Raw genomic sequence first — 15,132 nt, 5'->3', positions numbered from 1 at the left:
CTGGGAAGAAGTGAGGAGCGCCTCTGCCTGGCCGCTCCGTCTGGGAGGTCTACAATGGAGGCCAGAAGCAATGTGGGGGCTGGACATGGTGGCTCACGCCTGTGGTCCCGGCACTCTGGGGGGCGTGGCGGGTTGATCACTTCGGGCTAGGAGTTCGAGACCAGTCTGGCCAACTTGGTGAAACATGAAAAATACAACAGACAAACCAACCAACCAACTCAGTGACAACAAAACAGGTCTACCCTGGAGTCATACTCTAATTTTTTCTATTTTCCTCCCTTTCTGATCCTTTATCCCACTTTCTTTTTCTTCCTCTTCCTTCTCCCTCTTCTTTGTCAAATAGAGGATTGAGTTATTATCACTGATCCACATAAAGTCCCTCTCTACCTTATTTTAACTCCCACCCCCCATTTCTATTCCCCGACTTCCCATGTGTAACCTTCCTAATATGTTTGATACACATCTTTTTGTTTGTATGTATTTTCAGAAAATGTTTATTGTTTTTGTGTGCAAAAAAAAATTAATAAAAAAAAAAAAAAAAAAAAAGAAAGTCTCCTACTCCAACTTCCTTCTCCGACAAAACTCACCTGTTTGGGATCATCTGAACTCATTTTGTGCTCTTGCCTTTATATGAAAGAGAAGTTCTGTGAAATGTTGAAGCAGCAGGGTTATGGCACTAGTAATGATCCAGGCACTATACAAATTGGTAAAATTTTCCATTATTTTAGTTCAGAAGCCCTAACCATAGGTATTCTAACAGTGGATTGTGGAACCCAGTATGAGTGTTTGAGACATGTTACAAAATATAGGAGCTATTTTTAAAATGAATCCATTTAATAATACTGCTAGATGCTGTGAGAGACAGGGACTCCCCGGCCCAGCACACATGCTTGAGCAGGAATGGAGACACGGGCATGGTGGTGGGCAGGCCGGTGGTCAGCAGATACCCTTTCTGTCACCCCTCTGTGACAATCACCCCCAAGTAATCTTTGGGACTCGGAATAAGGCAGCTGCTCTCCCATCCTGGCTACTATGAGTCGCTCTGTGGCAGAAAGGACCACAGATGGAGAGCTTGGCACTCACTCCGACTTTGCCGAAAAGAGGACAACCACCAAAGTAGTAGGTAAAAACACAATTTTAGCAGCAGTGAAATCAAGAGAGGAAGTGAGGATGGGACCAGGCTGCAACTATAATTAAACTGTCTGTTTAGGAGAAGCTGAATCCAGAAGAAATACAAGCTGTAAAGTGAGAGGGGACAGGGAGCAGGGCCATTGGAGAGCAGGAGAGGACAGGGTGGCACCAAGCGCGGCTTGGACTCTGCCCTGAAAGATTTGAATTGGACACTGTCCAGTCACGTGTGTGGCAAACTGTACTCCAAGCACTTTTCTCACAGCAGAGGAAGGAGCTGCCGTGGCTGTACCCCTGAACGCTCGTGGGGCCGGCATTGTGCGCTGGGCCTCTGTAATGGAGGACCTCCAGTGTGCAGACAAGGTGCCGGCAGTGCCCACGGAGGGCTCCGCCCTGGGTCCTGGGTGAAAGTCACAGCTGCTGAGGAAGCGAGAGCTCCATCTGGATACCAGACCGCTGGGCCATCAGTGCAGCAGGAACCACCATGTGAGAGCCGTGGCCAGGCAGCCCCACGTCACGAGGCCTGCTCCAGGCAGCCCCATGTCAGGGGGTCGAGTCCCCCCACCGCACAAGGCCTGCTATGGGCTGCCCCATATCAGGGGGTTGGGTCCCCCGACATCATGAGGTCTGCTCCAGGCAGCTGTGCTCTTCTTCTTCCGCCTGTAACCAGCTCCAGTCTAGGGCCTGAAAGTCAACAGACATGTTAAAAATACAACAACCACCAACACATTTCAGGTTATTTTTCCTCTTCAGGAGGCAATCAGGACAATTGAGAAATATACTAAAACCCAGCCAGGCACAGTGGCTCATGCCTATAATCCCAACACTTTGGGAGGCCAAGGTGGGCAGATCATGAAGTCAGGAGTTCGAGACCAGCCTGGCCAAAACGCTGAAACCCCGTTTCTACTAAAAATACAAAAATTAGCCGGGCATGGTGGCAAGCTCCTATAGTCCCCAGCTACTCAGGAGGCTGAGGCAGGAGAATCACTTGAACCTGGGAGGTAGGAGTTGCAGCGAGCTGAGATCGTGCCATTGCACTCCAGCCTGGGTGAAAGGGCACAACTCCATCTCAAAAAAAAAAAAAAAAAAACCAAAAAAAAACAAAAAAAAAAATAAAAAGAAATATATTGAAACCCCTTTATTGGCTGGGTATGGTGGCTCATGCCTGTGGTTCCAGCACTTTGGGAGGCAGAGGCGAGCGGATCACTTGAGGCCAGGAGTTCAAGGCCAGCCTGGGCAACATAGCAAGACCCAGGCTGCATAAAATAAATAAATTAAACAAATACAAATTAAAAAGCCAAACCCTTTTATTAATAAGTCTTGTGACTGCAGGGTACTCTTGAGCTAAGTTATATATTCAAACTGTAAAGGATCTTTTCTTTGAATTGGCTCAGAGTCCTTGAGATTCTGTGACTGTGGGAATTAGAAAGGCGATGTCAGTACCACCCTGGCTCACAGCACTCACTCCCATGCTCACTGTGGGTAGCTAATCTCGGCTATGGATTTCCAGCCTCACCACATGACTTGGCCTGATGAGACTTCCTCTTCCTCCCACAGATATGCAAGTAAGCAATGAACTGATTAAAACATTATTGTGCCAGGAGGAGGAGGGCAGCAAGAGATACAGAATGTCCACAGACTGGAGGAGGACATGTGACTACATCAGCAAAGGCTGCAATTCACAGTGGTATCCCTTGTAATTCTTCCAAAAGCTTAAAGTTAGGGGAGGTTAGCAAGTGATTAGCAGGTAAAGGCCATGTAAAGATCTAAGCAAATGATGCAGCATTCTCTCAACAATGGAAGCTTTGTCTTAATGTACCTGTATCTTCGCTAGTTTTCTCATAACTAGTACTACCTACCACTAAGCTTCAAGGCCCTGAGGACAAGGCCATGGCTGGTTCCTGCTCCCAGCCCAGCACTCAACACACAAATGCTCAGCAATAGTACCAATGGTGCAGGTGGGGACAGGCTTCTGGGAACAATGCTACCTTCCTCCTCATCATCGGCATTAAGTGTCGCAAGGATTAAACAAGATAATGCATATATGTAGTTGTAAGCCTTAAATAATTGTTAGCCATCACTATTACTATGAATAATAAAAAATGTGTACTAGAAAATTATAAATATACACTGAAAAAATCGGCTGAATGTGGTGACGCACGCCTGTAGTCCCAGCTACTCAGGAGGCTGAGACATGAGAATCACTTAAACCCGGGAAGCGGAGGTTGCAGTGAGCCAAAATCATGCCACTGCACTCCAGCCTGGGTGAGAGAGAGACCCTGTCACAAACAAACAAACAAACAAACAAACACTGAGGTTGAGGACAATGCCAGATTGTGTTTCCATTTTCTTTTCTCTTTTGCTATAGAGAAAGAAAGGACATGGAATCGCAGGGGGCTCACACAAGCTGTTACCGTGAAACTCTGGTCTTGTTCCCTCACGGTGTCCTGTATGGCATTTTCTAGCAGGGTGCAGAGGTTATGTGCTTCAGCCACCAGTTCTTCACTAAAGAAAATGATCAAATTATTAGAAAGTGGTCATTATTAGTTATCAGAGCTAACACTGCTATTTTAAAATATGCTAAAGAGTTTTGATCATACTTTTTAAATGAAGTAACAATTATTTTGATCCTGAGTGTCTTAAAACACCAACCCATTGACTAATACTTTCATTCATCTTGTTATGCACTTTCCACACATGAGCATTACTGTCCAAAATGCAAAAAAGCAAACAGATCTCAATAAAAAAGTCAGAAGTAAAAAGAGCTCTGCTTTCTGACTTACTAGATAGCTGAATTTAATTCTCAAACTGCCAAAATCTAAAGATATTCTCCAAATCACCTGTTTTCCAATTTTTGAAGTAGACAAAAAAAAAGGCCAAGGAATTTATCAGGGTTCATAGTTCCTTGGAATCTGTTGAAAAGCAAGTTCTGGGATTTGGTTTCATCTAATCTGATCTCTCTCTTTTCTATAATAAGAAACCCATGTTTCCTCTGAGGACTGGGCCACAGTGAGAAAGAGCAGCACGTAACAAAACATCCGTCTTTTTCTAACCTCAGCTCTATGCTGTGGGGAGACGAGAAACATCCTATATACCCAGGTCCACCTTTCTAGAGCTTTGAGGACATCACTGAAGGGAATAAGCCACATAAGGGAAGACTGCCCTGGAACTCCTCTCACTCTGCAAAATGTGACAATCTGATGGCAGGAGCTCAGAGCACATTTTTGCCAGGCCTCATCTACGGGGTCTCTAGCTAGGCTAAAGTCTCAGTGCCTAACCCAGAAGGGAATGGAACAGGCTCCCGGTCTAGCTACTATACTCCAGGAGCTCATGAGGGGTTGGGGAAATAATTTTTATTTAACAACAACAAAAAAGGGCCGGGTGTGGTGGCTCACATCTGTAATCCCAGCACTTTGGGAGACCGAGGCGGGCGGATCACCCGAGGTCGGGAGTTCGAGATCAGCCTGACCAACAGGCTGGAGAAACCCTGTCTCTAATAAAAATACAAAATTAGCCAGGCCTGGTGGCTCATGCCTGTAATCCCAGCTACTCGGGAGGCTGAGGCAGGAGAATCGCTTGAACCCGGGAGGCTGAGTTTGAGGTGAGCTGAGATCGCGCCATAGCACTCCAGCCTAGGCAACGAGCAAAACTCTGTCTCAAAAAGAAAAAAAAAAGGCTGGGCGCAGTGGCTCACGCCTGTAATCCCAGCACTTTGGGAGGCTGAGGCAGGTGGATCACGAGGTCAGGAGATTGAGACCATCCTGGCTAACACGTGAAACCCCGTCTCTACTAAAACTACAAAAAATTAGCTGGGTGTGGTGGCGGGAGCCTGTAGTCCCAGCTACTCGGGAGGCTGAGGCAGGAGAATCACTTGAACCTGGGAGGCGGAGGTTGCAGTAAGCCAAGATCGTGCCACTGCACTCCAGCCTGGGCAACAGAGCAAGACTCCGTCTCAAAAAAAAAAAAAAAAAAAAGAGAGAGAGAGAGAGAGAGAGACAGTCTCACTATGTTGCCCAGGCTTGCCTCGAACTCCTGCGAACCTCCTGCCTTGGCCTCCCAAAGTGCTAGGATTACAAGTGTCTGCCATATGGCCAAGAGAAAATTAAGTATCCCAGGTCACATAAATACCAAAAGAGGCTACAAACTCCCAAGGACAAGAACAAGATTCTTCAAAGCAGACTGTATTGAGATATAATTTACATACCATAAAGCTCACCCATTTAAAGTGTACAATTCAAGGGTTTTCGTGTATTTACAGAGCTGTGCAACCATCACCATATCTAGTTTCAGAATGTTTTCATCATCCTCAGAAGAAACCTTGCATTATCAGTCGCTCCCACCCTCCTCCCCTGCCCCAGGCAATCATCGGTATTTCCCATGCCTAGAGATTAGCCTGCAGGAACCCATAGAGCCCTGCATACAGAAGGTGTCAAACAAAACAAACCACAGGAAGAGATGAGCATGGGAGCAGAAGTGGCCTGCAGTATGCTGGAGAACGGGCGGAGGGCTGCTAGACACAGACTGCTGGGCCCCAACCCTGAGCTCCCAAGTGAGGTCTCCAGCAGGACCCGAGAATTTGATGCTGCACTGCTGGCCCAGATGAGACTTGACGAAAGCTCAGACCTGAGCATCTATAACGGAGGGAGAAGCTGTTATTCATGACTGACTAAGGAACATCTTAGAGTGGTATTTCGTGAAGATTAATTCAACCACACAGGGCCTGGCAGCAGAGGCAGGAGGCAGAAAGCCCTGCCCCCACCTCTGCCGCCATGGTTCAGGCAAGAGGAGGGAGAGGACGGGAAGAATGGGAAGGTCAGTGGCACCGGGAGGAAGGTGGTGACTCAGTAACTCAAGGTACTGGTAGGGTGAGTGGGGGCAGATGGCTCAGGGGAGATGAAGTGGGCCTCCCTGAAGGGAATGTGGCTTCCATATGGATAAAGGGTAACAGCATGTGCCTGACCAGCATTTCCAATGTTCTCATTAAGCAGTTAGTCATCCAAGCCTTGGACAAAGAAACTAGTTAGTAAGTTTCAAGGGACTATGAGAGCCAAACATGTATCACTTTTGTCCCCACAGGACCTAGCAGATACAACAAACATACACAGAGGTGGTGATATCATCGGACAGACATTTACCAGTGACAAACGCCTCCATCCCCAATCTCCTGACGTGCCGTTGACGGTCACACTTGGCACTGCTAAGGACGACCTACCTCTTCTTGGCTGGCTCGGGTAAGCTGTTGGAGGCCGTGGAGGGCTGAGACATCAGCTGCCCAGGCTGGCTAAGTCGAGAGGCGTTCATGCTATCGGGGCTTCCACTGACAGGACCACGGACCTTGCTCTAGGGCACAAAATCAAAAGAAATTAGGAGCCAAGTGATAAATCACATTTTGCATTCACACCACAGTATTTTCTCAGGAGACAACTGGCTGCCAGAGGCCAGAGCTAACCCTACAGCCTGCCAGTCGGCACCCCTAACTGCGGGTCAGCTGGTGCTTCACATCTGGCTTCAAAAGTGTTTCTGTATTAACAGGGGGACTTTTGAGGACAGGATTCTAAATTTAAGGAGACCTGGGTGCCTACATTAATTTGCAGGCTTTTTTATTTTCATCAGCTTTACTGACTGATTGACAGTGATTGAGAGTCTTGCTCTGTCACCCAGGCTGGAGTGGGCGCGATCTTGGCTCACTGCAACCCCCACCTCTGGGGTTTAGGCGATTCTCCTGCCTCAGCTTCCCAAGTAGCTGGAATTACAGGTGTGTGCCACTACACCCAGCTAATTTTTGTATTTTTAGTAGAGATGATGTTTCACCATATTGGCCAGGCTGGTCTCGAACTCCTGACCTCAGGTGATCTGCCTCAGCCTCCCAAAGTTCTGGGATTCATAATCCACTGCATCCGGCCCCTTAATGAACTTTTACAAGAAAAGAACAGGAAAAGTATTTTTACTCTTTTCCAGGTAGAAGACAGACACACACACAAAGGCTATGGGAATTCCTGTGGCTTGATTCCTCTATGACCCGGCTGAGAAGAAACCAGGACGCCCTGACTCCCAAGGGGCTGCAGCCACTGCCCCTCCCAGCTCGAAGGGTCAAGCAGGGGCTCCCGTTCCAGCTACCTGAGCCTCCTCAGCTCACAGCCCATGACCACCGGCCAATCTTCAGGTTACCCCTCCGCTGATCTCTGCCCTGCATGGTCCCCAACCTACCCATGTAGCCCCCCAGCCCCCGCTCCTGGCACTCACGGGGGCCTGCAGTCCTTCATCCCCTCACGTGTCCCTCAGGCCGTGGAACCCTCCTGGCTCCACATCCTCCCCTCCAGCTAAACCTCAAGGCCCACACGTCAAGGAGCCATGCAAGCACCCAAGCCTCCCATTCTTGGTCCTCCTGCTGCACCTTCTCTGCTGACCATGCCTGGGGAGAGGCCCAGCATTGGCCTCCTGTGCTTCTGCCCTGGACCGAAAGTGTGGCAGGGGATGGCTCCTGCACTGCCTGGCTCCCTCCCAGCCAGGCCCTGCCCCCCTCCCAGCCAGGCCCTGCCCCAGCTCCTGCCCCACCCTGTTCTGTGCTGCACAGTGGCAGCTCAACTCCAGCCCCGCTAAGCGGCCCTTCTCAGTGCTGAGGTTGGCCAGGGACTCAGATCCTCCAGCTGCCTGGAGAGGGACTTCCCCAAATCCCAGATGTGATCATATCCCTAAAGTTCCTTTAATATCAAGGGAAACGACAGATACTGTCGTGTGTCCTGTGTGCTTTGAAAATGGACATGGGCCAGGCGTGGTGGCTCACGCCTGTAATCCCAGCACTTTGGGAGGCCAAGGCGGGTGGATCTCTTGAGGCCAGTTCGAGACCAGCCTGGCCAACATGGTGAAACCCCATCTCCAAGAAAAATACAAAAATTAGCCGGGTGTGGTGGCATGAGCCTATAGTCCCAGCTACTCAGGAGGCTGAGGCAGGAGAATCACTTGAACCCGGGAGGTGGAGGTTGCAGTGAACTGAGATTGCGCAGCTGCACTTCAGCCTAAGGGACAGAGCGAGACTTTGTCTTGAAAAAAAAAAGAAGCGTGGCCCGCGTAAGCTCACCTTTGCCTACCTCAGCAGCTTCATCCTCCATTGTGGCCTTCTCCACACACACCAGCCTGTCCCCACTCAGAACACACTGACTCCCCAGGCTCTCTGCCTTTGATAAAGCAACGTCTCTGTCCTGGAACATCCTCACTCTTCAGCTGGAACAGCTCCTTGTGAACCTTCTTGTTGCTCCCTCTCCTCTAAGACAAGCTGGAGCTCCCCCTGTGCACGGAAACTGCAGCTCATGCCTCCTGGAGCTGCTTCCTAGCCCTTCCTGCCCTGAATGGCTCTCACTCATGCCTCTGTCTGTGCCCCTCGAAGGATCAGGCCCTCCTGGGAACAGGTGCCATGCCTTCTCACCTATGTGTCTTGCTGGGCATATAGTTAGCATTCAATAAATGCTTAATGGATGTACATGGCACATCAGGCTATCACCTGCGCATACCTGCACCTCCCTCTCCTCTTCAGATCCTCTCTACCTTGTCATCCTGTTTTCTCCCTTTCCTCTCTTCTCACAGGAGGATGTGTCAATCACACTCCCAAGGCATGCCCAGTGCTCTGGCACGCGACTCCAGCCCCTCTGTTCTCTGCACTGTGTGTGGATTGTCCCCTCTGCCTTTGACAATGAGAATCTCCTAGTGCACTATCTCCTGCTTCCACCATGAGCAACCATCTCCCTCTCTCCTTCCCTTTGCTCTTAAGGGCAACTGACGCCTAAATCACTCTTTCATCCATGTCACCTTCTCTGCAGCCTTTCACAATGGGGCTTGCAGTCCCAACAGCTCTGGCTCCCACGACACGGCCAGGCCTGTCCGTCTCAGTTCTTGGCTGTTTTGTTTCCCATTTGCCCACCGTGTGGCATCCCATGGACTCACAGCTACGTTAAGATGGTGTGCACAGAAAGCATGGCTTACTGCACTGAGGGCAGTGCATACGCAGACGATGGCCAACCAAGTTGCACTGCCATGCATGATGGTGGGCTGAATTGGTGGCCCTAAGAAGGATATGCCCACATCCCAACTCCTGGAGCCTGTGAGTGTGGCTGTACTTGGAGAAAGTGTCTTTAGAGATCCTGAGATGACATCATCCTGGACTATTTGGGTGGGACCCAAATCCAATGACAAGTGTTCTTGTAAGAGTCACCCAGATAAGGGACACAGGGGTCCCATGAAGACAGAGACAGAGACTGGAGTCACACACCAAAGAATGCCTGGAGCCACTGGGAGCTGGAAGAAGCAAGGACAGTCCCTCCCCAAGAGCCTTCAGAGGGAGCTCAACCCTGCTGACATGGGACTTTCAATTTCTGGGCTCTAGAGCTCAGATAACACATTTGCTTTTGTTTTTAATAGAGACAGCTCTGTTGCCCAGGTTGGAGTGCAGTGGCATGATGACAGCTGACTGCAGCCTTGAACTCCTGGGCTCAAGCAATCCTCCCACCTCAGCCTCCCCAAATTGCTGGTGTTACAGGCATGAGTCACTGTGCCTAGCCCAAATTTCTGTTGTTTTAGCCCCTCAGTTTGTGCTAATCTTTACATAGCCACACGAAAGTAATACACAGATGAATGAAAACGATTAGCATAGGCCCTTCCTCTGACCTCCCTGCTTACACCAAGTCAAAGAACAGTGATGTGAAGCCCGAGCAGCAGTCGAGTGGGCTGCTGGTGGCTCTGTGGTGTCCCGTGTGGGATGGCGGCGGTGCACAGAGGCGGAAAGGCACAGGAGGCTGGTGGGCCAAGGGCCCACGACCACAGCACTCACTCACACAAGCAATCTTCAGGAGATTCCAGAGCTCCTTCTGCCGCTTCTCCTGCAGCCGGACAACAGTCTTCTCATCCTCATTCATTAAGCTCACCACCTCTTCCACCTTGGGCAACAGTTCTAGTGCCTTCTGCTTGCAAACCACAGTTTTACTGCAAAGAATAAACATGACAAACTAATGGCATTTGGGCTGGAGAAAGCAGAACCTGTGGCAGCTGTGCATCCAGTCAGCAGCTGCAGAAAGTCTCTTCATGAGGTCCAGCGAATCAGAGAGGAGGGAGGAAGGTGACCTCATACCCAGCCTGCATCTCCTAGTCCTTCCTCCAGAACAGGAAGGTCGGGGCTCATACCTGAGCTGCGTATAGATCACTCGCACTTTCTTCTCGAAGCTCTGAATTGCCTGAAGCAGCAGCCGTACCATTTCCTGACTGTCACCCTCAGTTCGCTGGTCTGGAGAGAGGGAGGGTAGCATAGTTCCTCAAGGAAGCCAGCAGAGAGTAGTGATGCCCCATAAATAAGGAGAAGCCCAAGGTAAACACAGAACCCCACTTACCTCGAGGTTTTTCCCTTAGTCTCCTGTACAGCTCCCTTGCTTGCTCCTCTCTAAAATATACAAAGAAGTTCTGTCTAGACTTGAGGTCAAATATGGCTAATTTTTATATTTTTTTGGTAGAGATAGAGTTTCACCATGTTGCCCAGGCTGGTCTCGAACTTCTGGGCTCACAAGCAATCTTCTTGCCTTGGTCTCCCAAAGTGCTGGGATTACAGGTGTGAGCCACTGTGCCCGGCCAAAAACATTTTTTTTTTTTAATTAGCTGAGCATGGTGGCATGCGCCTGTAGTCCCAGTTACTTGGGAGGCTGAGGTGGGAGGACTGCATGAGCCCGGGAGGTCAAGGCTGCAGTGAGCTATGATTGTGCCACTGCACTCCAGCCTGGACAACAGGGCAAGACCCTGTCTCTTAAAAAAAAATACAAATACAAATAAAAGAACTAGAGGAGAATAAACAGTTACTTAGAGAAAATACAGAATCAAAGTTCTGACATTCGGAGCTCCTGTCCTAAGAATCCTAGTGAGAGAATCAGGGAACACTGCTGAGCTCATGGTGACACAGCCTTCGAGAGGCTGACCCGGCCTGCCTGGTTCCCTCCATCTGCACGCCAGGAGCACATGTGATCTCCTTCAGGTAGGACTGATCTGCCTAGACCCCTCCTCCCCTCCTGGAGCCAACGCCAAATACCTGACAAAGACTCAAATGAACCGTTTCCAGGTCCAAACTCCTAAGCCTTGTCAGGTTCTTCCTTCTCTTTCTTACTTTCTGCTCTGAGCTATGCCTGGGTCAGTGTGGGTGGGACAAATCAGGGGAGTCTGATACAGGGGTAGAGGCTGCTTGCATTTTACAGCCTTTACAGATTATGGCCTACGTCTCAAATGCGTTATCTGAATTCATCCTTACAACTTCGTGAGGTAAGACTGTTTTTCTTGCCACTGAACAGATTTGGAAACTGAGGCTCAGTGACGATTTGCTGGAGGTGACCCCATAGGGAAGCATGCTCTACAGAATGGTCCCGCACAGCCACTGAGGGTACCCTTGATACACACACCAAAGCTCCAGGGGTGTCTGTGTGTGCTGGGCACAGAGGGGCCCCCCAGCCAGTACTCACAGGTCGTCCAGCGTTCCCCCCTGCTTCCGGCCCATGGGGCTCCTCTGTAAGTCCACGATGTCGGTCTGCAGAGCCATCATCCGTTCTACCAGGAGTTTCACTTCGTTCTCCTAATGGAAAAGCTGTGCTAATGTCAACTGATGTGGTAGGAGCATGCTGAGATGCAAGATCTGCGGGGGAGCAAGACCAGGGGACCCTCCACATTCCCTGAGGACCCTCAATGGACTGGCTCAAAGGAATGTGGACTGTGGGGTCTGAATGGCTGCGCTTGCATCTAGGGTCCACTACTTTCTAGCTGTGTGACCCCTTGGCAAGTTACTTACCCCCAGCTAGTTTCCTTTTGCATAAAATGGGCTTCTAACAGGGCCATCTGAGGAGTCAAGTAAGATGAAGTACTTAAAGCCTCTGGCATGGTGCCTGGCATATGGAAGATGCCCAAGACACATTACTTTCTCTTCTCTTCATCTGCCTATCCTGATGCTACCTGGGCAGGGAGGCCCAGACTGTTTTATTTCATAGATTATGAGTCCCAAGATGGGGAGGGGCACTCACCCCTTCTATGGTTAATATTCACCATTAAACACACATGCACCTCATCAGTACTGATTTATAAAAATTGATACTAAGACACAGGTGAAGATCCTTGCTCAAGTGCACAGGGGAAAACAGAGGATAAGCCCAGGAAAAAGCCCCAGAGCCTGACTTCAACCTTCAGTTTGTGTGAGGTTCATTAAGTCACACGTATTTCCTTTGCCTTCATAATTAACATTTTTTGGTGACATCTGATTCACGCTGCCCTGAGACTTTCTGCCTAGACCTTTTATTTCCTATGGATTTAGTGTCCCAACAAAATTAGTCAAAAACCTTCGACAAGAAGGAGTGTTGATCATCCATCCAATGCCCTTCCTAACAGGAAATGGTCTCGGCTTTTCCCCAAGGGAACCTAACCCTTGCTTCTTATTTAAACCTGGACCATCTCTGTCCATTCATGCAGCTCTTGCATCTGGCCACAGAGGGGCTCCCTTTACTGGCTACTCTCTTGGCCTCTTTCCAGCTGGTCCAGTGAGGAACACCTGATTTTTGACAGAGATCGACCCAGTGTTTGATGAGAAAGTGAAAAGTGGGAGCACAAAACCTCACCCCCTCGGTAAGTTCAGAAACCCAAAATGAGTCTCCTACCCGCCCACAGAGCTCCACAGCCTGCTCCATTTCCCTCCAGGCCAGCAGCAGTTTATCTGATGCTGAAAAAAAATTGAGAAGGAAAAACAAAACAAAACAAAATAAAAACACCACAAAACTGAAACAGAAATAAGCAACTCAATTATAACAGGACAAAAGAAACCTTAGAAAGAGAAAAAGAAAAAAAAAAAAATGGTGTCTTTAAACTCATTGCAAAGTGCACACTCACTGATCCCAAACTCGGTTTGCTCGCTGTACTTCTCCAGGTCAATCTGGATGCTGGTTTTGAAGAAATCCAACTTGGCCTTGAGCTGCTGAGACATGGAAGCCATGGAATTCTTCATCTTGGAGAGGCAGCTGTTGTTTCGGAGGAGATTCATCCTGCAGGGACCACAAGGAACAGAGTCTTGGGGCATCTCTGGGATCCAAATTCCATTTCCTGTACAATAACAAAACCCCCTCAAATGTCAAGGGAGGTCCCTGCTATAATTATTATCATCATCACTATTATTATAGCAGCCACTTACAACCCAAGGACAATTTCCTAGCCCTCAGCAATGCCTGAGGTTCTGCACCAAACTTGGCATCAGGCAAAGGAAGACACAAAAGGCCAATAATGTTGGCAAACGAGTCACACTGCGGAAAGAGTCCATAAGTCCCCAGCAGCACGGTCAGGGGAGTTTTGCTAATCCACATGGTAGTGAGCTCCTCTGGGTTCCCAATCCAGCCACAGCTTGGCCAGCCCAGCTTCAGTTCCACACTCCTCACCCTGTGCCAACCCCACTCACCTCGCCAGGTCTAAAGGGGCCTCCGTCAGTCCAGCCCACCCAACCACTTCCCGTCCATCCAAACCAGTGTCTCCCTTTTGTTGCTCATAACAGTTGCTTCTGGGTCCCTGCCTCAGCCACCTCCCTGTGGCCAAAGCCACCAAGCAATTTTAAATAAATTAATTTAAAAAAAAAGCCTGGCACGCTACATGGCGGCTCGCTGTCCCTGCTGCAGCCGGTTGCAATCCTCCTTCAGGGTCTGGATGCTATGCCAGACCTGGCCCCACACCTTCCTCAGCTGGAAGAAGGCGAGATTCCTCTTGGGCTCTTGAACTGGAGACAGAGACACAAGCAATTGTCAAAGAATAACCACAAGAACTCCCCTACAATTAACCACATCCTGCCTACGACACTGCTGGCACTTTCACGTTTTGTACCTACTATAGGATCACGTAACTTTGGAGGGTGTTATGCCTGGTTACTGTCACATACATGCATTTGTGCCAACAGCATGTACCAGTGGTCAATAAGTAGCTGTTGATTTGAAGAAACACTTTATGAACCATTTGGACACATATGTATATAGGGCCTTATATTTTCAATAGAATTTTTTTTTTTTTTTTAGAGACAAGGTCTCACTCTTGTCACCCAGGCTGGCATGCAGTGGGGGTGATCGTGACTCACTGCAGCCTTGAACTCTCAGGCTCAAGTGATCCTTCTGCCTCAGCCTCCTGAATAGCTGGACTACAGGCATGCACCACCACATCTGGCTAATTTCTAAATTTTTTGTAGACTTGAGATCTTACTATATTACCCAGGCTGGTCTTGAACTCTTGGGCTCAAGCGATCCTCCTGCCTCAGCCTCCCAAAGTGCTGAGATTACAGGCGTGAGCCACCACGCCTGGCCTAGGAGGTTGAAATTAACTAATGGTTTCCTGTACTGTCTCTTGCCTGGCTACTCCTTGCATGTCCTAAGGAAGGCTGCCCGGAGGACTGGCGATACTAATTTCCTTCATGTGGCTCTCCCTTCCTTAGTCCTGTCTCCCTTCCCTGCCTTGTCCCACATATTGTAACTGATTATTTAGAAAAACAAAACAAAACAAATTCTTACGGATACAGCTGACACTTTCAGGTTGGGGCCGTGGGGAGATCTGAGTCTCATAGGTGATTTTACTGTTGTCAAAGAGAAAAACAAGATCCATGTCCAATGTGCGGCCCTCATTTAACTGCAAAGGGACAAGAACAAAATGAATCTTGTGGATCCAATCCTCTCTTTTCTAACTAATAATGAAGAGGTTCCACAGCTTTCCCCACTGTTCAGCAAGAGCATCATCTTCAGCCAGCAAGTAGGAAGCATCCATGAAGTGTTTCTTAATGTTTCCAGCCACACTTACTGTCTGAACACACTCTTCATTTACAAACGTATTACATTCTATTTTACTCTGTCTTCCCTGTGAAGTTCAGAAATTCATTATATACTTCCCTATGCAATGATTATTTCTCATATGGTAACTTTATCTCCAAAAGTCAGCTGAGAAGGTCTTTTTGAGCAGAGGTCATGTCTTATACAGCTA

At 48.9% G+C, this 15,132-nt stretch overlaps 1 protein-coding gene across 3 annotated transcripts in view; it reads right to left on the bottom strand.

Moving 5' to 3' along the window:
* Window positions 1-699: 699 nt before the first annotated feature.
* IKBKB (inhibitor of nuclear factor kappa B kinase subunit beta) overlaps window positions 700-15,132 on the bottom strand; it is a 60,450-nt gene continuing 46,017 nt past the window's right edge. Inside the window, exons 11-21 of one of the 3 annotated variants that reach the window (XM_030817191.1) lie at window positions 14,670-14,784; window positions 13,768-13,891; window positions 13,021-13,172; window positions 12,792-12,853; window positions 11,613-11,722; window positions 10,503-10,552; window positions 10,300-10,399; window positions 9,954-10,101; window positions 6,341-6,468; window positions 3,543-3,633; window positions 700-1,812 (exon numbers count right to left, since the gene is read on the bottom strand). In XM_030817191.1, coding sequence (XP_030673051.1) covers window positions 1,747-1,812; window positions 3,543-3,633; window positions 6,341-6,468; window positions 9,954-10,101; window positions 10,300-10,399; window positions 10,503-10,552; window positions 11,613-11,722; window positions 12,792-12,853; window positions 13,021-13,172; window positions 13,768-13,891; window positions 14,670-14,784 — 1,146 coding nt within the window. In that variant the 3' untranslated portion in view covers window positions 700-1,746. Of the gene's footprint in view, window positions 1,813-3,542; window positions 3,634-5,572; window positions 5,760-6,340; window positions 6,469-9,953; window positions 10,102-10,299; window positions 10,400-10,502; window positions 10,553-11,612; window positions 11,723-12,791; window positions 12,854-13,020; window positions 13,173-13,767; window positions 13,892-14,669; window positions 14,785-15,132 lie in introns of those variants that run through there. The other 2 variants (XM_030817190.1, XR_004031326.1) reach the window with 2 other exon arrangements.

The sequence above is a fragment of the Nomascus leucogenys genome, chromosome 8 (genome assembly GCF_006542625.1).
Source record: "Nomascus leucogenys isolate Asia chromosome 8, Asia_NLE_v1, whole genome shotgun sequence".
In the NCBI taxonomy this organism is placed as follows: Eukaryota; Metazoa; Chordata; class Mammalia; order Primates; family Hylobatidae; genus Nomascus; species Nomascus leucogenys.
This window is presented reverse-complemented; position numbering and strand designations above follow the sequence as displayed.